Source organism: Vespa crabro, chromosome 10 (assembly GCF_910589235.1).
Source record: "Vespa crabro chromosome 10, iyVesCrab1.2, whole genome shotgun sequence".
Classification (NCBI taxonomy): domain Eukaryota; kingdom Metazoa; phylum Arthropoda; class Insecta; order Hymenoptera; family Vespidae; genus Vespa; species Vespa crabro.
Genome location: NC_060964.1, coordinates 3,543,620 through 3,567,706, shown reverse-complemented (window position 1 = coordinate 3,567,706; position 24,087 = coordinate 3,543,620). Strand labels below are relative to the sequence as shown.

General features: G+C 35.7%; 1 protein-coding gene across 16 annotated transcripts in view; it reads left to right on the top strand.

The window, feature by feature from the left end:
• The first annotated feature begins 2,399 nt into the window (after positions 1-2,399).
• The window catches only part of LOC124427558 (disintegrin and metalloproteinase domain-containing protein 11), a 56,678-nt gene continuing 34,990 nt past the window's right edge, over positions 2,400-24,087 (top strand). For 15 of the 16 annotated variants that reach the window (XM_046970589.1, XM_046970594.1, XM_046970590.1 and 12 more), the window contains exons 1-2: positions 2,400-2,649; positions 2,986-3,303. In XM_046970589.1, coding sequence (XP_046826545.1) covers positions 3,219-3,303 — 85 coding nt within the window. In that variant the 5' untranslated portion in view covers positions 2,400-2,649; positions 2,986-3,218. Of the gene's footprint in view, positions 3,304-24,087 lie in introns of all 16 variants that reach the window. The other variant, XM_046970588.1, reaches the window with a different exon arrangement.

The following is a 24,087-nucleotide window of genomic DNA, read 5'->3' as shown; positions in this document are numbered from 1 at the left end:
GAGAAATTTTTTTAAAGAAAGAAACAGTAGATATTTTATAACATCTTTTCGTAGTTGTTTTTCATCGTACAGCTTAGAAAAATAGGATGCCATGCTCTTCGGTGGTATCTATACTAGGATTTTCACAGCGAATCATTTTTTAACCGATCCATCAAGCAAACTGAGATAATTCAACCCACCTGTCTTCTGATCTCTTTGGAAAACCTTTAAAAAACTATAAAAAATGATGTGGAATATAGTGACTCGTCTGGATTTTATGAATGGGCCATTTTTTTCAAACTACCTTCCTCACGATCTTCTTATCTTAACTTTTCGCAAATATAAAATAGGAATCCTCTCACTGTGAAAGCCCGATCGAAGACGTTATTATTGTCAGAGACAAAAATGTGAAGAAAATCCAATAAAGACGTAAAGGAGGAAGAATACATAATGAATATTTCAACGAGCCCTTTCGATCTATATAAAATAGACATATAGATATCTACATACAGATATACTTATATGTACATCGATGAAGTTCTTCAAAAAGGAGGATGCATTCTTTCTCGAACTCGTGCCGAGCACGAAGCTCCGTCATCGACCTTTGACATATCTAAAAGAAATTATTAGAGCAAAAAATTCTTTGTTCAAACCTCGCAATCGTCTCTCTCTCTCTCTCTCTCTCTCTCTCTCTCTCGTAAGCTTTCGCATGATCAAGAAGGATTCGTTCATAATCGGCAAAAAAGAAACTTTGAGAGAGCGTCGAGTTAATGAAAGAAAGTTATGCAATCGATCGTACGCTCAACATATCATTTGCTAATGCGTTATCGAGATGCTTTTTGTATTCTTATATATAGCGTATTGGGATAATGAAAAATTCTCGAGGAACATTGAAAACCTTTTTTGAAAAATGTTTGCATTGCAATCGGGTATATTCGTAGAACGGGTATGACGAAAGTATTACTAGGTCTTTATTCGTTATTTTGGTTCTCCTATCCTGGTGCATACACGGAAGGCTGATTTTATAGATCTGGTGACGTTGGTCATTCACCGTTGAAATCGACGTCACTATGACGCGCGCGTCATTCTCAGCAACGATAGCTATACACACACATACAAGTACGCATTTACACACACGTACACACATACACACACAGTATTATAGGTAGACGACCACAAGCATTCAAGTAGATGTATTCTACTATCGGGAAACCTGACATTTCCTTAGGCGATCTAAACTTACGCTTATAGTTCGGTTCCCACAAGGAAGAGATCCGTTAAACTCTCTCATCTAGGAAAGAAAAAAGAGAAAAGGCAGGACTAGTAAGTTTGAGAGAAAGATCGAAAATCGGTACCCTGGGAAAAGCTTTATCCTAGCCATCAATCGAATCTAGTGCCACGAGGCAGCAGCCCTGGTACACTGAAATTCCCAGCCGGCACCTACCACCTCCACAACGACCACGAGCATCAGTAATAGTAGCATCACCGGGCTGCTGAACTAGGCAGCAGCGCATTAGCAGAAGTAGTAGTAGTAGCAGAAGCAGTAGCAGCAGCAGCAGCATCAGCATCAACAGCAGCAGCAGCAGCAGCAGCGACGGTAGTTCGGGTGGTTGCTCGCGTTTTCACGGACAGACTCGGCCGTCTCTCGAGTCGTTGCTCGATGACCGAGTTAGCATTCAACCTGGTTTCGGTCCAGCCCGCGATCCACGTCCCGGCGTATACTCTCTCTCTCTCTCTCTCTCTCTCTCTCTCTCTCTCTCTCTCTCTCTCTCCCATCCACCCTCACTCTCTCACGCTCTCTCTCTCTCTCTCTCTCGCGCTCTCTCTGTCGAGGAGTGGCGGAGAAGCAGCGCCCCTGGCGTCGGTTTTCGTATCTTAGCGCGATGCCGCGTCTGATTCGTTCCGAAGAAGGAACCGGCACCACCACCACCACTACCACCACCACCAGCATCACCACCACCACCACCACCATCACCAACGCTACTATCATCACTACCACCGATACCAGTACCACCACTGTACCACCGTCGCCACCGCCACTGCCGCCGCCAGGTTATTGATTTGACAGGAATGACGGGAAATGGCGCAGGAATCGATAAGAGGTGGTCCCAAGCTGCTGTCGGTGTGCGGGTTGAGGGGTTGATCATGGGGAAGGGAAATGCGCGCGGAAGGGAGGAAAAAGAGAAGAGCGAGGGGGATGAAGAACGCGAGAGGGAGGTTGGCGGATAGAGAAGACCTTTTGCTGAAGGGGAAATACGAAGAGAGAGAAAGCGATAGAGATAGATAGATAGATAGTAAAAGAAAGATGGATAGATAGAAGGAGAGAGAGAGAGAGAGAGAGAGAGAGAGAGAGAGAGAGAGAGAGAAGGGGAGGCAAGGTAGGAGAGGGTGGGGGTGGAGCAGCAGCAGAGAGAGAATATTTTCATACTCCAGACTCCCAGCGTAGGTAGAAGATGGCAGCCGAGGCGTGATTCGAGACCAGGACTTCTTCTCTCTCTCTGGCCGCGCGCGCTAGTAGGGGATATCTTTTCGTCTCGTAACGCCGAGCGGACGTCCGCGGAAGTAGTACGCTAGCGTGGTGCATTATCGCGTGTCCAGTGTACCAGCTTGCTCGAGAAAATGTCCTAAAAAAGGATTGCCGTCGCCGTGTTACACATCGTTGTCGTGCCGGTTGTTATCGGATAAAGCGCGGGCCTTTCCCCCTCTCTCTTGCTCTCTTTGTCTCTCTCTCTTTTTCTATCTCTCTCTTTCTCTATCTTTCTATCTATCTATCTATCTATCTTTGTCTTTGTTTCTCGTCCCTATATCTATTTCTATCTCTTTCTTTCTCTTTTCTTCCCTTAACATATATAGGTTCATACATATACTATATAAAGCCGCACGTATATATCTCACACATTCTTTCTATTTCTCTCTCTCTCTCCTCTCTCTCTCTCTCTCTCTCTCTGTCCATTTTTCTTTCTCATCTTCGCCACCAACGTCTCTCTACATCTCTCTGTCTCTCAGTCTCGCGGTCGCAGCTACGCTCTCTCTGGTCTACCGTTCGCACCCGCCAGAGAGCCGTGCACGGTATTACCGCAGCACACACATCGGGTGTTATACTCATGATCCGACCGGCGACCAGGTAGTATCGCTGATTATTATGCGCGACATGAGCAAAACCGGAAGCAGCGCCGTCATCGTAGTGTTTCACGAGAGTCATGTAAAATGGAATTAAACAATGTTGTTAAGACGTAAACATGTTTTGGGTACACTGTGGACTCTTTGTTCTCGTGATTGCCGTACCTGGATTTATTAGCAGCGCCGCCAGCACGTCCAAGCGAGGTAAAGTCTCCCTCCAGTCTGCCTGTCTGCCTGCTTCCACCCCTTCTTCTTGTTTCTACCTATTTCTGTCTGCATTTTTTTGTACAATTCTACAGATATATTAACCCACTGACGTTTGCACGTTCGTTCAATGAAACTGGACTCTTGGCTCCATACATCTGCGTTTCTTCGTACCATCGTTTAATTTCTTAAAATTCTGCACTTTTCTTTTTTATCTCGCGTTTAACGAACAAGACATTTTTCGTTCTACGATCGACATTTCTTATCTGTCTTTTCATAAATATTAAAACTTGATAAATCCATTCGAATTTTTTTCTATTTCTCGTTGGATGACCCGCTTCTGTCATTTTTCGTGTTTCCTCGAGTTCAGAGCAAGTAGTATCGAGTTTGTACGTAGCTCGACTCGCTGCCTCGAGACATGTCAGACGCCTCGATGGTATCTTGGATACGTTAACTCGTAAGGCTCGCGGCTCTTCTTGCACGCTTTCCACTTCTCGCCTCGATTAATACTTATACTCTAGCACCCTAAATCTAAAATTTTTATTGCAAAACTTAATACGTCATATCATGATGTTTCTCTCGACTTTAGATTATTATTCTACGTCCTATCAATTTACATTAATTTATTTAGCTTTTCTCTTCTCATTTTTATCATGCCATCGTTGAATCATTTTGATAATCGCTTTAGCTCTATCAATCGTTTGACTTTGCGTCAAACTAGTACATTTAAGATCGTAATCAACGATTGCCTGTTGCGGATCATTCGCTATCATTTTCTTCGAAGATTCTTATCTTGCCGCTCGTATGGAACTGCCATATTCATTTGGGTTGATTTTTTCTTTTTCTTTTTTTTTTTTTCTTACATATCCAATGAACGTACCAATCAGAAAGATATTTCTAATAAAATATCTTAAACTAATTCGAAATAAATCTAAGGCGTTTCTTATAAATGTAACGTGTTTTCATGTTGACTCGTCGAACGATTCTGAAAGAGTTTTAACAATTTATATTCAAATAAAATGTTGCATGTTGTACGATGCACGATTATTGTCGATTTTGTTTATGTTTCTCAACATTAAATATCTAACATTAAATCTTAAGTGATAATTGAGAAAGAAAATTTAATGATTTGTGTGTAATTCGTCTGTAATTCAATTAACTTTTTATCATTAATATTATTGTTACTTTCTTAAAGGAAAAACGTATAAATATAAATATATATAATAAATAAATAAATAAATATATATATATATATCCCTTATGAAAGATCGAGTGACATTAAAGGAGTCACATTCTATATGTATTTTATTCGTAATGTCATTAAACCTCAGACGTCTTTGTCATAAAGGACGACACAGTGTCCTTAAACGGGTACGATATCACGATATAAAAGACGAGTAGTAGCTTTGAGAACCCGGAGAAAAGCGTATATCCTTTTTACCGTAAATGCGGCTAATAAGTCGTATCGTATTTTTACGAGACGCTATCGTACGATCGAGTATGCACGGGTTAATCGTCGTGCGACTGAAGTCGTTATACTTTTTATGACAACGTAAAACATATCCTGAATGGGGAAAACATTAAGTACCTACCAACGTGCCATTGAAAATACGAAAAATATTCTTTATTATTCATAATGTTACCGTTGACTTCAGGTATTAAATTAATTGTGTGGTTTGCGCCTCGTCAACTGTCACAATGCGTTAAACCGCACGCAAATGTTCCGTATAGAGACGTCGTTGGACGATTATTGTGCATCGATTTTCTCCGATGATGCGTGCGTCCTCCGTGTTCAATGAAACTCTAACGTCTAGTCGTTAGAAAATACGATTGATAAGTTTGAGTATACATAATCGATTGATTAATTTAACGTAATGCCGTTATCCTTCTAGCTTTTGTATTTCTCGAGAGTATTCAAGATCATTAATCATATTATATCTCCCGATCGAAAGAACGTTTAATGATATTTTCTCAATCATTGATATTTTAAAGATAAAATTATATTTTATACATTCGTTTATCTATGTATATGTATATATGTCAAAATGCAAATAAAACTTTATAATCAGATAATACGAAATGTAGATAGATATGTGAAAATTCAAATGGAAAATCTGTTTAATTTTCGATAAATAACTTCGCTTATGTACATTTTCATTAATCATTAAAAGTCATTCGCTCTTCAATCGTTACATTTCCGTTGCATGTCCTTTGCTCAAAATTTATCTGGTAACAGTTATCTGATAGCTTTGTCGATAGAAAATTGAACGTTTTTCGTTTTACTCTTTTTTCTTTTTCTTTCTTTTTTTTTTTCTTTTTTTTTTTTATTACTCTCGACAATTACACATCGTAATACGATCTCAATTGGTAATTAAAATTCTCGAAAATAAAATTTCATTTGACCTTTAAAGCCGAATTTCTTTTCTCTTCTTTGTTTCTTTTATGAGAAAATCGCACGTGGCCTTTATCGTGGAAAAAGAAATTCTTATAATGGTAGGCGTAATTCAGGAGATCTTAGGATCCCGAAATCACGTTCTTGGTACCTCCTGAGAACATGCTTGTTCTCTGTAGGTCAAAATATATAGGCGGAATTTTTCCGGAACACGACAGAGCGGTAGTTATACAGGGCGACACTTACCTAATATGTGCAATTCAAGCTGTACCGAAACGGTAGAATAAAACCGGGACAAAACTCGCGCTTAAGCGCCTTTTTTCTTTTTTTTTTTTTTTTTTTTTTTTTTTATCTGAATACCTTCGTAAGAGAATACGTTATGTGGTAACCTTGGTTCCTACTTGCCACCACTTTCGGATTACAATGTTCTTTAAGAAAAAGTATGCTTGAACGAGTTATTCGCACGTGTTTGGCAAAAATTACGTATGTTTCCCTTTACATATTCACCAAATACTTACACATTCATACCTACATCTACATTCACACACACGCACACGCACGCACGCACGCTTATTTATTCACTTTTCGATTTAAAAGATCCTCTTACAATCGATTTGTATGAATGCATGTACATAATGTATGTTACAGATATTTCCATATAATCACCACGAATTCCATTTCTAAATGATGATATAATTATTTCATTGTATGTTCTCTTATATATCTACATATGTAAATTCTTTAACGTTCATTCAAGTTACCAAACTGAGAATCAAATACGGGTGGTTACGTGTCATACCTAAAAGGTATGACAAGCATATCAGACACTGTTAATCAATGAATCCAATGAATGCCCGGTTTATATCGATTTATGCAATTTGCCACCTACTACACGACACTTCGTCGATAGCACTTGGAAATAATTTTCCAAAGTAGATAGTTCACTCGACTAAATCTTTGCCGTGCGTGATGGATCGATCAATTTTTATTATTTTCGTATACAATTCAAATCCTATAGAATTATAATTTAAATGATACAAAATTGGGATGACTTTTTCAATCAGAAACGACTTTCGTCGTTAAACAAAATTTCATCGTGGGAATTTAGAAAGGACCTGTCAAACTTCGTACATCGAATCAATCGATTCCTATCCCGCAATTAATCAAGTCGCCCGCCGACAAAATGATGGGCTACGGAAGAGTTTTCAGCATTCTTGTTTCGGACAAGATCCACGAGATTGAAATGGCAAAGCGCCAGTTCTAATTTATTGGCCTTGTAGGTACTTTTAATACGTGAACTTTTGGCCGGTTTTCTCTTAGGGGGAAAAAAAAAAGAAGCTGAACGTGAGTTTGTTTCCTCGGGAAATACAGTGTTTCTCTCGTAGTCGTTGATTTTTTCCTTGTACATTTAAAAAAATGTAATTAAGATAAATTCCAACCGTCCCATGCGTTTATGTGGTCGAGAAAAGGAGAACGAGAGAGAAAGAAGGAGACAGAGAGAGAGAGAGAGAGAGAGGGAAAGAGGGAGAGAGTAAAGAGAAAGAGAAAGACAGAGGACCGCTCAAAGAGAATCTCATACGTTGTTTTCCCTCGAAACCATAGCCCGTTTGCTGTCTCAGACGTTGGACATAAAACTGGCATAGCTCCAGCATCGTGATAGCGCTTAAAGATCTCCCTTTAACTAGTTTTCGTAAAATATCAAACGCGACACATAAAAAGCGTTCAGTTAATATCGTTCGTGTTCCTCTTTCTTCTCTCTCTCTCTCTCTCTCTCTCTTTCTCATACACACTCTCACTCTCACTCTCACTGTCTCTCCAATCCTCTCTTTCTCACTCTTTCTCTCTCTCTCTCTTTTTCCTTGGCCTTTTCTACTTTCTTCTTTCCTTTCTTTCCTATATGTACTCTCGTGTCTTTAACCCCTCGAACACGAAAAGTGGCCGCGAGGCAAAGATGACGCGCCCGATAGAAGGCTCGGTATCGATCGCCGTAGCCCATCCATATTAAAGACCATTTCTTTTGCCGAATCGTTCGTCTTCCAAGTTACCCTTTATTAATCGAATCGTTGATATCTACGACCCCTTTATATTATTATATTTGCTCGATGTTGCACAAGGTAAAGCAAACGATAAGCTTAAGTATATTCGCGATCAAATGCAAACGCTTTTATATACATACATATACATACATATACATACATATATGTACATATGTTGATAGAAATGTTTGCGTTATGTTCGTTCTCTCGGAAAAATTGTCGTGCATATCTATGACCTTTTGCTTTTTCTTTACACGCACCCAAAACTCATCTCGTCGTTTCATCTATAAGTGACATGTCATAATATACATGCAACCGGCGAGACAGTAGTGCTTATGATCAAGCGAATTGATAACAACGTGAATTTCTGACGTAGCTTCATGAAACATGCAAGTATGCTCTTTTAACCACTACGATAAGAAATGAAGGCGAACGTTCTTTTTTCTCCTTTTCTCTCTTCGTTTCTTCTTTCTCTCTCTCTCTCTCTCTCTCTCTCTCTCTCTCTCTCTCTCTCTCTCTCTTTCTCTTTCACACGTTATCATACGTTCACTTACAATTCTCGTGTCACAATGTCAAAGTTACACGATAAAGAAATTTATGTTTTTTTCTTTGTACCAACGATAATATTACAATCAAATTACATTATCTATCATAGTAATCTATGAACAAAAAAAAAATAAATGGATATTTAGTAACGTAATTAAATTGAGTATTGTTCGATAAATTTTCAAAGAATAAAAAATAGAGATAAATCGAAGAGATAAATAAACGCTTTCGCGTTTACGCTATCCGCGTACATTTTCTCCTTTTATCCATGCATGATCAGCGATCGACGAGAATTGGATACGTGAAGGACGGATACGGAACAAGTATATATATATCCGTTCTTCTATTTACACGGAATATATCATGCAGTTTTTGTTACCTGAGCAAAAATCCTGTAAATAGAGTTTGCCAATGCGAAACAAGAGAGAATTTAAGAGAGAGACAGAGAGAGAGAGACAGAGAGAGAGAGAGAAAAAGAGTCGGTAAAAGTTATAAAAATATTTATTTCACTTTTGTATTTTCCAAGAAATGCGAAAAAGTATATTCGTTGTCAGCTATATATATATATATATAATATCGTAGCGTATAATAAATTCAATATAATATCACGGTAAAGTATATTTTTTTCGATTGCTTATAAAATGATATCGTATAAAAACGGACAATTTATATATTAAAAGTATTTTAGCGTACAAAAGTAAATGGAAAAACTCATAATTCATATATTTATTTACATATACCATATTTTTATTAATTACATATCTAAATACAATGCTAATAACATCGTCTTATATTTTCTCTGTTAGTCAAAAATTCATGTCATGGCAACCTAATTTTAAAGACGCGTACGTCGCGAATAATACGTTTGGTGTCTTACATGCTGAGCAAACAACGTATAAGCAAAATACAAAATATCTGCAATATCGATTAATGCACAAGCACGCTCGTAGGGACGAGACAAGCGCGGTAGTTTCGTTCTGCATTTATTTCCGCGCCGCGTATTTCAACCTCCGCAAACTTAAAAAATGGAATAAGAGCATTCACACTCTACATGAATTCGAAATTTCTGAATTGCCTGAATACGTACACACAGCACAACTCTCTATCTCTTTCTCTCTCTCTCTCTCTCTCTCTCTCTCTCTTTCTCTCTCACTTTTACTCTCACTACTCTTCTTTTTTTTCATCTACCTGTCGTTCTCAAACGAGAAAATATTCTAATCAATCATGAGTTCATTCTAATCATGTAAATAACGTTAATAAATCCATGCGAATCGCACAATTGATTATTATCAGACGATATTTGATAATTTCGTGACTTCCGATATGCTAAAGAACATATTCAAAGATTCTGTGTAACATCACTTGATTTTTGAAATAATTTCATCGATATCTCTCTCATTCTCTCTCTCTCTCTCTCTTTTTCTCTTTAGTGTTCCATGAAATACCAATTTTATAGTTTCGAATGCAAAATTTCTATCATCCTCTATCTTAGAAATTCAATGTGGATCATTGAAAAGCAGATTCGAAACTTCTAGTCCCCCGTCTACAAACTAGTTCAGAAGAGGCTTGTAGAATCGATCTGACTCTATCAACTCCCGTTAATAGAATCGAGTTATATGAATTCTTTTAAACAAGGTCTTTGAAAACATTATTCTTGGATTTGATCAATCGTTGTACGCGCCTTTACATAATCAAACACATATGTACATACGACATGTTCGTCTATCCGTTCGTCCGTTCTTAGTTCAGTAACAGTAGCGTAATCAAACGATGAATTAGAGCGAAGTAGGATTAACGCTTAGATCAGTCGAATAGGTCGTGCATCGGGCGTCTCCTTGATATGTATGTGTAGATAATTTCACATGAGACATGATATTAATTATTCGTTCGAGTTCAATACAAATATTTGTACGTGCATTTATACATTCATACGAATGTATAATACGAATGTAAATAGGTATACATTTACGTATATATGTGTGTAATATGTGCATGCGTGTACGTACGTACATCCATATTGTTAAATATTTTTCATGAAATAATCGATAGTTCCAAATGTAATAATAATTAATTAACAAGTGAGAACAAATTTCGCAATTAACCATGCAATTATTATATCGTACATCCTTAATTTTACATTGATCTATAATTCAAAACAAAATAGGAAGATAAAAGAAACCGTGTAAGAGAACATTTGGCGTTATAGCAAAATAACTTGCTGCAGGCAACGTAATGATGTATGATGCATCTGTTATTATGACGTATCGACAAAGCCCTACACATGATGGGCAGGAAAAAAGAGAGAAGGAGAGAGAGAGAGAGAGAGAGAGAGAAAGAGAGAGAGAGAAAGTATGTCTCGTTCTCTTCTTTTACATTTACTCTTTCGATAAAGCTTCTTTTCACTGTAGCATTAAAATACGGGCGCGATCGATGCCAGCTCGGTCTTCGTAATTTAAAGTTATGTCCCAAGTAATCCCGTACCTACTATTTTTAACATACCGGCTACCTAACGACATCGTTACACGACTCGTCGAGCGTATATACATCGTGCGTACGTATTTACATATGTATATACATACGTACGTACCTCCTCTCTCGTTAGTTTGTTTAAATTGCGACGACTGAAATGCGGAACTTAATAGGATCAAAAGAAATTTTTCGTTCCGTTCTCTACTTCTTTCTCTCTCTCTCTCTCTCTCTCTCTCTCTCTCTCTCTCTCTCTCTCTCTTTCATTTTGTGTGAGTGCGTATATGTATATGTGTGTATCTCTTATTCATCCTGTTTCTAACATAGCGTAAAGAATCCTTCTTATGATTTTCTCGACAATTTCCCAATGATAGATCGTACATTCTTTTATATTTGAAAAATATGTTTCAAAATCCTTGACGAATGAATTTTGATGTAAAATGAAGGAACTACTAGTACGAGGAAATCAAGGATAACTCTCGCGCATATCTCTCGAAACGATTAAATTCGCATCCGATGGATCACGACTTTATCCGGCGAAAGCTCTAATCGTTCGTGCCGTAAATGTCACGGAAAGCGAGAGAGAGAGAGAGAAATAGAGAATATATATACGACATCTATCTCGATTGGTGGAAAGCAGAGTCTCTCTCATTCTCTATCTCTCTCTCTCTCTCTCTCTCTCTCTCTCTCTCTCTCTCTCTCTCTCTCTCTCTCTCTCTTGTAGTCGGTTACAGTACTGACGTTCCAGTCCACTGTCCAATGTGTATCAGTACACTTAACTTACGACGATATATCGCACGAACTGCTCCGGTAACCCTGCGGTAAACAAAACACTTGCATATCTAGCCAAGTATCCATCATTCGTACGCGCTTTAACGCATATACCTATGTATACTTATACATATATCATAGTAGATTCGCGTATCAATGTACATACGTATATACGTGTGGGAGCAAACACGGTATAAAAGCGACTATGACGTATTTGTACGCTCCCGACAAAACGCAATATCCAGTTAGCAGCCCATATATACGAGTAAGTTTCAGTAAATTGAAATGAATGGGGGATCAAAGAAAGAATTATTAGGACGGAGGGAGACGAATCGTGTATGTAGATTGAGCTGTCCGTATGCATCGTATCTCTTTGTACAGAAAGAATCCTATCAAAATACAACGGGAGAGTAATGACGTATATACATATACAAATATATATATATATATATATATATATATATATATATATATATACACGTACACATACACACATATATCTATATACGAGTAATTTAAATGAAAACATTCGTTTATTTCTCGTAAAAAAAAATTATAATTTTTATAACGATAAAAGTACTAATCAAAAAGGTTCTCCATGAGGTCATTTCTTTTTAATGTCGGTAATTTTTCTTGTTCTCAGATTAATTCGATTATTGCTTAGATTAATGCTCGATTATTTCGATTTAAACGTTTCAGTCTGTAAATATTCCAAATTGCAACTTTATCGATTTGGTAGCTACGTTCGTCTGCCTCTCTCTCTCTCTCTCTCTCTCTCTTTTCTTGCTCAACACATCTTCGTAGTAGGAAAAGAAAGCTCAAAGAAGTTCGATTAAAAAGCATGCGCTCGGCTACCTTCAAAGCAATATCCCTCTTCTTCTTCGAAAGAATTTTTAATTGATGAGCTTGACATCTTCTGTCGGATGTATAAGAGTTAACGCGACTCTCGACGAGATAATTATGCGGGCGTAATGCGTTCCTCGTGCGCGATAAAAATTATATATCCATTTTATAATCAGCAGCATCGTTCTCGTTCTTACGATGGATGGACTCTTCAGACATTGAAGAAAGAAAAATCGACTTTAAAAGTCACAAGGAGGACAAGGAAGGAGGATTTGAGGACGTCCATGCTCGAGCATTTAATGAGCAACGGGATTTCTCAAAGGAAGAAGGTTAAAATTGTAATGCTCTAGAAAATTAATGAGTTTTCGACGACTAACGAGCTAACACTCGATGGTAATTGAATTCGATATCGGTGATACGTATTGTTGGCCCTCTTAAAAGGATCTTTGAGAGATGGTGTATGAACAAACGAGCGACTTGCGTGTAATGAAGTAACCATCAACACTATCAACACAATTAACGAACCCTTTTCTATCGTATCGTCCCTTGGTAACTCATCGTTCTTGAATAAGTAAAAGAAAAAGGATCGTGCAAGTTGAATCGTACGATCATTTATTTCATTTTTCTTTTTTTCATTTTTCTTCTTTTTTTTCTTCGTTTTATTCTTCTTCTTCTTCTTCTTTTTTTTTCTTTTTTCCTTAATCAACAGCACTCGTCTTAATTAGTCATACATGTATATATATGTGCGTATGTATATATATATATATATATATATATATATATATATATATACACGTAATAAACCTTAAGGTTATAATAGCCATTAGTGAAGTCTCAATGGAAATCGATAGATTCCATGCGAATGCCTGGGAAGTTTCCTCGTGCATTAAGGAAATTCTAACCGCGTGTACTCCATTCGGTCGCATTCTTGACCGTCGACCGTGTCCCTTCATCTTATCTGATAAATCATAAAGAGTATAATAACAATTGTGATTTAAGAGGAAAAAATAAAAAGTCGCCAAGGTAATAACTTAACAGGGAGGACCAAACGATAGCAATGTTTCGAGGTAAAATATAGTCTCGTTTTAACTTCGAATCTTATTCGATCAAACTTTCAGGCTTTCGAAGTTAAACCAAGTTAAACTTTCTACGTTGATTAGATGACTCTTGTGACAACAGCTAGAGAGAAAGGGAATGAAAGAGAGAAAGGAGATATAATAGAAGCTTCCTCCTACTTCTTCGAAAACTTGGCCCTTTTCGATATCTTCGAAACTTTACGTCATAGTACGCATACACAATTTTTAACTAATTCTTATAATAATTTGTTTTGTGAATATTTAAAGATACTCATGTACGTGTCTTACGTACTTATTTACATTTATATTAACGTATATATATACATATATATATCCCCCTAATATGAGATCGAAAGGTCTGCTATGAAGATTGATAAATCGTAGTACGGGATGGTTGAGATTATAGAAAAATATTGCATTAAAATGTGCGATCATACACCAACAAAAAAGGAACTGCCAGGTTCTAACAAAAAGTTACACACAATCGCATCCAATCCCGTCCTAATGTTCGATCCTTCTTGTCCTGAAGCTGACTACTTCAAAAGCATAGCTATCGGTTTCTATTCCTTGGTACGTTCACACGTAAAAGGACGAAGGGCAAATTGCCGCGCGATAGGAGCTCATTTTTCTCAGTTGTCGTTCTCTAAGTCGTCCCTGACGGTTGAAAAATTATATTCGAGTCTGGTTACGTCCGTTCTCATTTCTCTTCGATTGCCGTCTTTCAATTCACCCTTAGAAACACCCTCTCTTACTATTTCTCTATCTTCCATATTTTTCCTTTTTGCGAAAAAAAAAGAAAAGAAGAAAGAAAAAAAGGGAAAAAAAAGAAGAACTGTCTACCTCCATCATATCGTTACGCTTATGCGTGTACATCCTCGTCTACGTTTGCGTGTGCTTTTGCGTTTGCGTGTATTGCCTGCGTAACGTGCCAAGCCCTCACCTAATTGTAAGTCGCATGCCAATCGTGACTAAGCTTCTCTATCAAAGTATTTCCTTCCCTTCAACCATCTAAGAAAAAGAATTAGATTCTGTCTTGAACACTCCGCAACATGCACGCTTCGATAAATTAACGTCAAAGATCAAATACCAGTTTCACGATATTGAAGAAATTCTTTTCTTTTATTATACAATAATCTGGAACTTATTAAATCGTTTAAATTGCATTCCCACTATGGTTAACTTGATGGAATTTCATTTCGTGCCTGCTAATATAATATGAATTTTATTAATAGAACATTCGAGAGTTTCATTCATATATATAATCGAGAGAAAAAACAAACAAGAGAGAGAGAGAGAGAGAGAAAGAGAGAGAGAGAGAGAAAGAGAGTGAAGTAGGGGGATATGAATAGAACATAAACAAAATAAAGCACAATTTTATTAGATATTAACGATCGTTATTAAGAAATACCGTTGAAAGAGCCATTATAAATGAAGCACCAACAGAATGTTATTATATTGATTAATGAAATTTTCTGACACAAACTAGATTGAAAAAGATATATCATTAATGTACGTTTATGAATTATTTAGTTACAAAAGATAATAACATACCATGGATGAAAGAAAAGGTTGTAACCAACGATATCAACTATCGAAATAAAAAAAAATGAGGATATCGATAATCGAAGAAAAACTTTGTAGTCAACAACGAATGAAGACAAAGCTGAAGATAAGAGAAGGAACCAAGAGGGATGAACGACCTAGGTGAGGACAATGGAGTAAAGAAAAAGAAGAAAAAGAAGAAGATGAAGGAGACTAAGAAGGGCTAGTACTCGAGCGTGGTATTTGTTTTAGAATTCCTACGCTTTACCGGTGTTCAAAATGGCAAAGCGTTTGAAATCTGAAACGAATGCGCGCAAATCTTCATCTGGAACGTAAAGAACGCGTAAAATGAGAAGAGAAAAGAGAAAAGGAAAAAGAGAAAGAGAAAGAGAAAGAGAGAGAGAGAGAGAGAGAGAGAGAGAAAGAAAGAGAGAGAGAGAGAGAGAGAAAGAGAAAGAAAGAAGTGGAGAAATAAACGCAGGAAAGAGAAGGCCTCCGGCTCTAGGCCGTTTCGCGTGCTAACAGAGAAAGTGAGCCACTTAGGCACGATTAATCATTCTTCTAGCTAACCCTAAGAATTATTCAAGGGTAGCGTGTTCCTATCCCATATTCCATCACAAATGTACTTCTCTACCTCCTATAAATCCAAAGATTCGTGCTTAACGTTACAACATTTACACCAAGAATGATCAACCTGTTGGGTTCCTTTGCGTGCTATCCTTAACTCATACAAAATACATACATATGTATGTACGTGGTCCTATCATAACGTGAAAAATAAATGTATGGTTATAAGAAAAATGTATGATTAACAACCATGACGTTGATTAAATGTTTAACATGACGTGACCAACTATTTTCCCATTACTAATCTCTAATTTCTTACCTTCGAACACAAATTTTCCATTCTTTATTTGACTTTGGATTTTCTTAACGAATCATCTTTTTCAACATGATCAAACCATAAATCCAATAGAATAATTATATCGATTAGTTCATTGACGAATCTCTGTTATCTTTCCTTTTTTTTTTGTCTTTACAAAAAGAAAGAATTTTCATCTCGTCTAGTAGAATATACATCTTAATCCTGAAGATTCTTCATTTTTCTCTATTAAATTCTTCTTCTGCTTGGTAATTTCGACAAATACGAAAGAGACTTTATCTCTCGAAGTGTCTACTATTCACTTGCTTGGTATTATACAGGATAAAGGATTAATAAGTCGTTAACTATGATAATACTTGATCCTTGACTTATAGATATACTTTGTGAAAACTTAGAAATTAAAGAAATTAACTCATAAGAAAATCTCATCGAACGAACGTTATTCCGTTCAGTTTGATCTATATTTTTCGTGATTATTTTAATGTCGAATTAAGTGGAACAAAATTTTTTTTTTCTTTTTTAATTATCGCAGAAGATTATTATTTTTAACGGGAGAAAAAAAAAAGCTAAATTGTAATCGCGATCAATATAGTCAACTCAGGGTTTTAATTATGCTCGCAATTATAGATTCCTATTTTACGCAGAAATGAAAGAGAGAGAGAAAGAGAGAGAGAGAGAGAGAGAGAGAGAGAGAGAGAGAGAGAGAGAGAGAAGAGAAAGAATTATTTTTCTGAATCATTAATTCTCTATTTTAACCATCTCATTAACCATCTCATCCTCTATTACGAATATGCACTTTTATATTTACAAGCAGATTGCCGCGCTTCGCTGATAAACGTAGAAAGTAAATAGTTCTGACAAATACGAAGGACGACTAAATCCAATAGACCAGTACAGTTCAAAGAGAAAACTACCTTCGTTTCCTTCGGAGTTCCTGATTGCATATTTATTTGATTTTATTTTCTCTCCCACGACTTTTTCCTTTCTCTCTCTCTCTCTCTCTCTCTCTCTCTCTCTCTCTCTCTCTCTCTCTCTCTCTCTCTCTCTGTGTTTATCTTATCATCCTTCGAGCAGAATGTTAGCAGAACAAATCTCGAATCAAGATCCTTTCCAAAAGAAAAAGGTTTAAAAAGGAAGACGTTGGAGCATCGAGAACTCTCTTAAAGGTGGAATAAAAGGAAAAGACTGTAATGGATTCTTGGAAAGACCGTAATCGTTCGCATTTTTATGTCTTTCGAAGTGTACAGCTGAAAAGAGGAAGAGAAAAAGAGAAAAAGAAAAAGAAAGAGAGAGAGAGAGAGAGAGAGAGAGAGAGAGAGAGAGATAGAGGAAGATCAAAAATTATATCACGATTTTAAAGTTTAAAATAAAATTTATTTCTCTCTCTCTCTCTCTCTCTCTCTCTCTCTTTTTCTCTTCTTCTTTGTCTTAAAAGAAACGAGGAGAATATTTCGCGGTAGGAAAAGCTCCAGGCTCGAACATGGTCTCATATTTCCCTTCAACATTTCCTCGGTGCTTACGTGACGGAAATACACGTCGCTCGCGAAATGAGCCGTGCGAAAAGGGAAGACATCTTTGCTCGGTGACCCAAGCTACAACATCCGACAACGTACGACAAGGTGTAAGAGAGAAAGAGAAAGAGAGAAAGAGAGAGAAAGATAGAGAGAGAAGGAGGACGCATAGTACGTTCTCGACAAACTTTATGAAATATACCAAGGAAATCTAAACTAGTTCGCTAATTGAAACGCGATACGTCGAGAGAAAGTAATGTTTTTTGGAAATATCTTTTCGCCAGATAAATAGAATAAGCGAAAGAGACAGAAATAAGTTAAATAAAGTATAATAGTTGCATGTGTTTATATATTACATAAGTATAGTGAGCCTAACAAGTATTTTTTCTTTTTTTTTACGCTCGTCATAATTTCTTGTAAATAAATATTTTTTTTTTTTGTTAAATAATGAAAAAATATAGAAGTATAGATAATTCATACGAAAATATAAATAACGCGATAGATATTTAACATGAATATAAAAAGGCTTATGAGCTTAATGAGATTTTAGGCCTTTTAGAAAAGAGTTATTTTATTATTCTGCTAACCTCTAATATACAAATTAATGGACAATAATTTTCTCAGACGATAGATTAACAAATCGTTTGCCATTGAATGTTGTATTTCTTAACAAAAAAGAAAAAAAAAGGAAAAAAAATCAAACTACATGCATGAATTTTTATTCAAATTTACAAATTTCAATCCTTCCTGATAGCAAAATGTTATCTAAATATTATATTGCGTTTAACTCAGAGAATTTGCATTTTCATTTGTTAAAATGTAAAAGCATTCGAATTACAATTTTTCTCCTACAGCCGTGAATATTATTCGAAATAAAGAGAATATCATAATTTTTATTTTCGTTGATATAATTCTTTTCTATATTACTTCAAATATTTCAAAATGGTTTCGAAAGAAAATTATTATAGACCAAGTTTATTTGGAATTGTTATAGTACGAGAAAAACATTGCGTGAAACATATATGTACATCAATAGAAGAGAAAATACAACATTCTGAAAAAAAAAAGAAAAGTACATTGTTGGGATAATAGAAAGTTCTTATAACAGAAAATTCGGATGGTGGAACTTTCGGATAATGGATGTTGGAATAATAGAGATTCTACTGCATTGTTAAAAATGGTCGTAGAATAGGTGAAAAAATAAACAAAGAAAAAGAAAAACATAGTTATATAATATTGCATTAAATAAAATAAAAATTAAACTGTATACCAAATAATTCACCCGAAATATGATATATGTTTCTTAAATGATATAACAATGATCAAAATATCTTTACGAATTATTGAGATACGTTCGAAAGAATATAATTTAATGCTTTAAAAAATTCCTATTATTACTGAACGAGAATCCATGAATGAATTAATTGAAAAAAAATTGAAAATTTTTTTATTGAAATATATGTATGTATTCCGATACTCTTTAATAAAGAAATATAGTCAAATAGAACAGATAAGGATACGTTTGAAATAAAACTAAAAAAGAAAAAAAAAACAAGAACTACTGTGTTACGTTTACGGGAAATCGAATACCAATGAAATCGTTAGCTTTACGAAAAACGAGAGAAAGAGAAAGAGAGAGGGTCGAAAAACAAAAAGGGACCGAAAACAAAATAGAGGATCCAGTAATGGTAAAGCATCAAGACGCGCCTGTACACATAGAAAAAGCTCCATAGATGTTTTGTCGTCGAGCTTGATGAAAAAGAGCAAGGACGTGATGCTACACCGAATGCGTAGAAAAGAAAATCTCAAATTGCAGTCGGGTTTGCGATAGTCACATGTAAATCGTGCCATGTTAATCGTTCTGCTACTATCGGTTTCCAATTTTTTTGAAATTTCAGAGTGAGAAATATAAAAGAGAGCTTCTCTAATTTACAAGCGAGTGAAAAAAAAGAAAAGAAAAAAGAAAAAAGAAAGAAGAAAAAAAGAAAGAAAGAAAAAATCGTCGTCGACTCATTTCGAATGAAAAAGAAAAAGAAATAGAAAAATAGAGAGAGAGAGAGAGAGGGAGAGAGATAAAAGAAAAGAAATATAAAACGAGAAAGACGAAATCCTGTTTGCTCATGTCAATCGGATCAATTACAAAAAAGCAAATGTTACGACAAATGAAATAATTCCAAAGTCTTTCCGTTTTTTTTCAATCGGATTGTAAAAGAAAAGCCATTGTTAAACTACGTGGCATAGGGTATGAGGTGAAACGCGGGTGCAATTTAACGTTACTCGATGGTGAACATGTACGAAAGAGCGAGTTTCTATTTGCACGAAAAATCCTGATACAACTGCGTTGACGCATTAGCTTTTTGTATACTTTCTATCGAACGAACACGTTAATCTGGAAACTACAATGTTGTATTGAAACTATCCTCGTCATTGAATCGTTTAAAATTGAATAGCTTCGTATAGTTTGATTATCATGAAAATTCTTGAACACATATTATATATTTAGGACATGTATATGTACACGGTCGATCGAAAATTATTAATTATAAATAGATATTTCTATAGGCGCGATAATAAAAAATCAATTATATTTATTCGAAATACTTTGGGCCAAGTTCTTTTCTTATATTCTTTCAAATACTTAGCAAATTTCGTAGCCATGTAATTTTACAATCTGAGAAAAACGAAAAAAACAATTAACCGAAGAATAATCGAATAAGAATAATAGATATGTAAAATCATTTAAAAATCTCTTATTATACCATTCTTTAAATTTATTGATAATCTTTGGTGCTATGTATTTATTGAAAATATTATTTAATAAAAATACATTAGTCCATTCTCGCTAGATCTATCTTTATCTCTGTCTATCGATCCGTCTATCCATTTAAAGGCTTGAAATATGAAACGCATAAATAGTGGAAGAAAAAAAGATTTGAGTGTAAGGATCGAGGGAAAAGATTAAAAAAAAAAACAAAATAATAAAGAGATTGAAAAAAAAAAAAACAAAAAACAAAAACAAAAAAAAATTAAAATAAAGCTAAACGAGGAAAAGGAGCATAGACGAACACAGAATTTGAAAAATTAATATTATAAAGTTGAGCGAAATAAATAACTGCGGGGCGGTGGCCGAGGATAGAGCTTTGTTTTCTCCTTGAACTCGAGCCCGTTTCCCAGACCCTCTTTACTCTGCCATTAGAAAGCGTTTCTATGCCGGTGTTCAGGATAAATAGTTTGCACGAGAGAAAAGGTTTTCCGCGCCGGTAATTTATCTCGAACGTACGAAGCTCCATTAAGAAGAGATAGAGAAGCTTCGAGCGTACCGACTCCAGAGAGAGAAAGAGAGAGAGACAGACAGACAGAGAGAGAGAGAGAGAGAGAGAGAGAGAGAGAGAGAGACAGAGAGAGAAGCTCTTTCTGAATCTACGAAAGGTCGCTGCCGGTTTGGGATTACTATCGCGTCGAACTATTTCTGCTTTCTACGATATTTTTTCGCTTAAAGATAAATAAGTAAGGAGTGAAAGAGAAAATGAGAAAGAGAGAAAGGAAAGAAGAAGAAAGAAAGAAAGAAAAGAGAAAAGAATGAAAAAAAAAGGAAAAAAAAAATTGAAAAAAAGTGCGAGAGTACGCGAAAAACAAAGATATATATACTGCAAGATATAAAGGAAAAGAAGACATAAGAAACATGAATGAAGCTTTTTCATTTTATATTATACACAGATTTAAAAAAATAATTCTTTTAGATGTCAACGTAAATAGAATATATGTATATATATGCATGTACTTATCTATGCATATATGAATGTATATATGTATAGAAGAAGATTCAGCAGTGTCCGGTATTAGCTTTAGGTTTGTCCTACGTAACTTCTGAATTTCTTTCGATTCGCTACCCTTCACTCGAGTCCTTTCGCCAACTTAAATTGCATTGTTCGAAAAGTAAATCAAACATCTGTCGTCGCATTCTCGTGCACACCCTACGAATTCTCTCGTAGTAAAGTCAAATTATAATTATGATGCTCGGACGCTAGAGAATAAAATTCTATTTCTGAATATTCATAAAGTCCATGGTTATAATCCGGTTCTTCCCGTGGAACGAGGAACCATAGGTAAGATATGAAATTGTATTCTAAGAGTTTTCATATATTTTTTCCTCATGCATTGATCCCAATTAAAATGAAAATTATTAAAGGACAGTTAGGAGATAGAAAAAGAAAGAAAGAAAAAAAAAGAAAGAAAGAAAGAAAGAATTTTTTTCGAATTAACATTTAACGAACGTGAACTAGTATCTCGTTAACGTACATCGACGCACGATTATTCACATTCGTTTCGATCAGATGAATTTCTAAAAGTCCGAATGTCGATTATCAAGCGCCGAATGGCAACTAAACTTTGTCATTAATTAACGAGAATTTAATACACCTGTAAGTGGTAAATTTCTGTCAGTCCCACCGGCTGATCGATCGTTCATCTAACGGTCTCGCTTCAATTAATAATTTACCCCCGGCGGAGATATAACTGTAGTTCAATTACCATTCAACCGAGTTTCACCCGTTGATCATAGAATAATTTCAGTCAGCGATGCGAGCAAACGGACGAGCGACTATTAATTGTACGTTGGTGAAACTTACGTAGATACACGTACACTAGTACAACCTCGTACAAGCTTAGTTTCGAACTTTTCGCGATCCATCACTTTGCTACCGGCTTTGAACCATCGGTCACGATTAAATGTATCTGTGAATTAAAGTCTTAGTCTTGTCTGTTACATATGTGTGTATGTGTATCTGTATATATATATATATATATATATATATATATATATGTATGTATGTATGTATGTAAAAGAAAAAAAGAGAGAGAGAAAAAGGGAAGGTGTAAGAGGGACGAACTACGTAGCGACCGTAACTACTTTTGCAAAGCGAACTCTGCCCTCGAACGTAGGAACGATCCGTGACACCGCTTATAACGAGAACCTTCATTAGCCGGATAAAATTACCGTGTACGTAGACAAATTTTCTTTCAAGCTTTCAGCCGTGAAAACAAAAAATTACTATTCCTCGTTGGAACCAGATGCGGTTCAGAAATAAAGACAGATAGAGATAGAAATAGAGAGAGGGAGGAAGAGAGAGAGAGAGAGAGAGAAAGAAAGAAAGAAAGAAGGGGAAAAAAGAGAGAAAGAGAGAGATAAAGCTTTCTATCCACCGACGAATCGTGAAAAATCTTGAGGAAAAGCGTCTCGTTACGTGTACGAGAAAAACCCGTTACCCTCGAAGACCGTGAGATTCGTTCACGAGGGCGTTTCCTTGAATATATATATATATATATATATATATATATATATATATATATGCGCGCGCGTGCTCGATCCTTCTTCGTACCTAATCCATTTTTATAAAAAATTTATTCGATTAAATAAATTATAGTATTTTACGACTGATAAATAAATCGTCTATGCATTTGATAATCAACGATGTCGAATAGCAAAATTTGTCTTTTTTTCCTTTTCTTCTTTTAAATATTCCATATGTTGATTTTATTACACATTTTCATCTGATCGTGTTCTTCGACAAATTTTATGTTTTTTTAATTTGCACGTTCGTACACGTTAAAACATCAAATGGATTCTATAATCAATAATACAATAGTGAAAGTTAATTTCGATATAACAAAAAGAGCTTCGTCGTAAATAATCGTAATATAAATTTTAATCATTTTCAATCAGAGAAAAAACGTTTAAGTTACGTGATTTTGTTGTTTCGTTTGTACCAAATACAAAAAATTGCTATATATATACATAGAGAGAGAGAGAGAGAGAGAGAGAGACAGAGTTTCATTTATCTCATCGTAAAAATATTGATTTTCGTGCTGACTTTCGCAGGACTATAAAATTATCAGATATCGTTATGTTAAACTTTTCGAAAGATGACCGTTGTTACAATATAAGCTACCTAACGTCGTTTCTATGCCATCATGTAAGTGAATAAAGATCGTAAAAGTTGTTTTTTCAGTAAAGGGTACTACTATAAAAAAAAAAAAAAAAAAAAAAAAAAAAAGAAGAAGAAAGAAAAGAAAAGAAAAGAAAAGAAAAGAAGAAATATCAAGTCACAACGCAGCGGGAAAGAATTTAAAGTTTTTTAACGACATCGCCGTAAAACTCACACGGTTGTCGGAGTCATTTTAACCGAAAATATTTCAATTTCGTATCTCGTGTTTTTCGCCATTCTGACGGAGAAGATGCGTCCACGTTCATAGAAAACATATCCGTTTCCGATGTCGCATGCACTATTCGGTCTTTCAAGTTTTTGAAGCTTTTGAGGCAAACGCATTAATAAATCTTTCTTCTGGTCTTTCTCGTATACCTTTTCTTTTCTTTTTCTCTCTCTCTCTCTCTCTCTCTCTCTCTTTCTCTCTCTCTCTCTTTCTCTCTCTCTTCTTTTTTAGAATTTCATCAATTTGAAAAATTCAATTTCGGCGATAAAAATCGCGATGATTATCGACGAAATCATCAACGAAACATCAAATGAAATCGAACGTAATTCTGAAGATAAAACGGACTTTCAGCAAGCAATCGGACGATAGAATCGATCGCAAGCACTTTCGTTGTTCGCGGAAATCATAAATTCCGCTTTCGTGACTTGGCAGCTGCGACAAAGAGCATCGAATCTACAAACGTCGCGAGCACCGTAAATTTCCTTTACGCGTATGCATGTATCTAGGT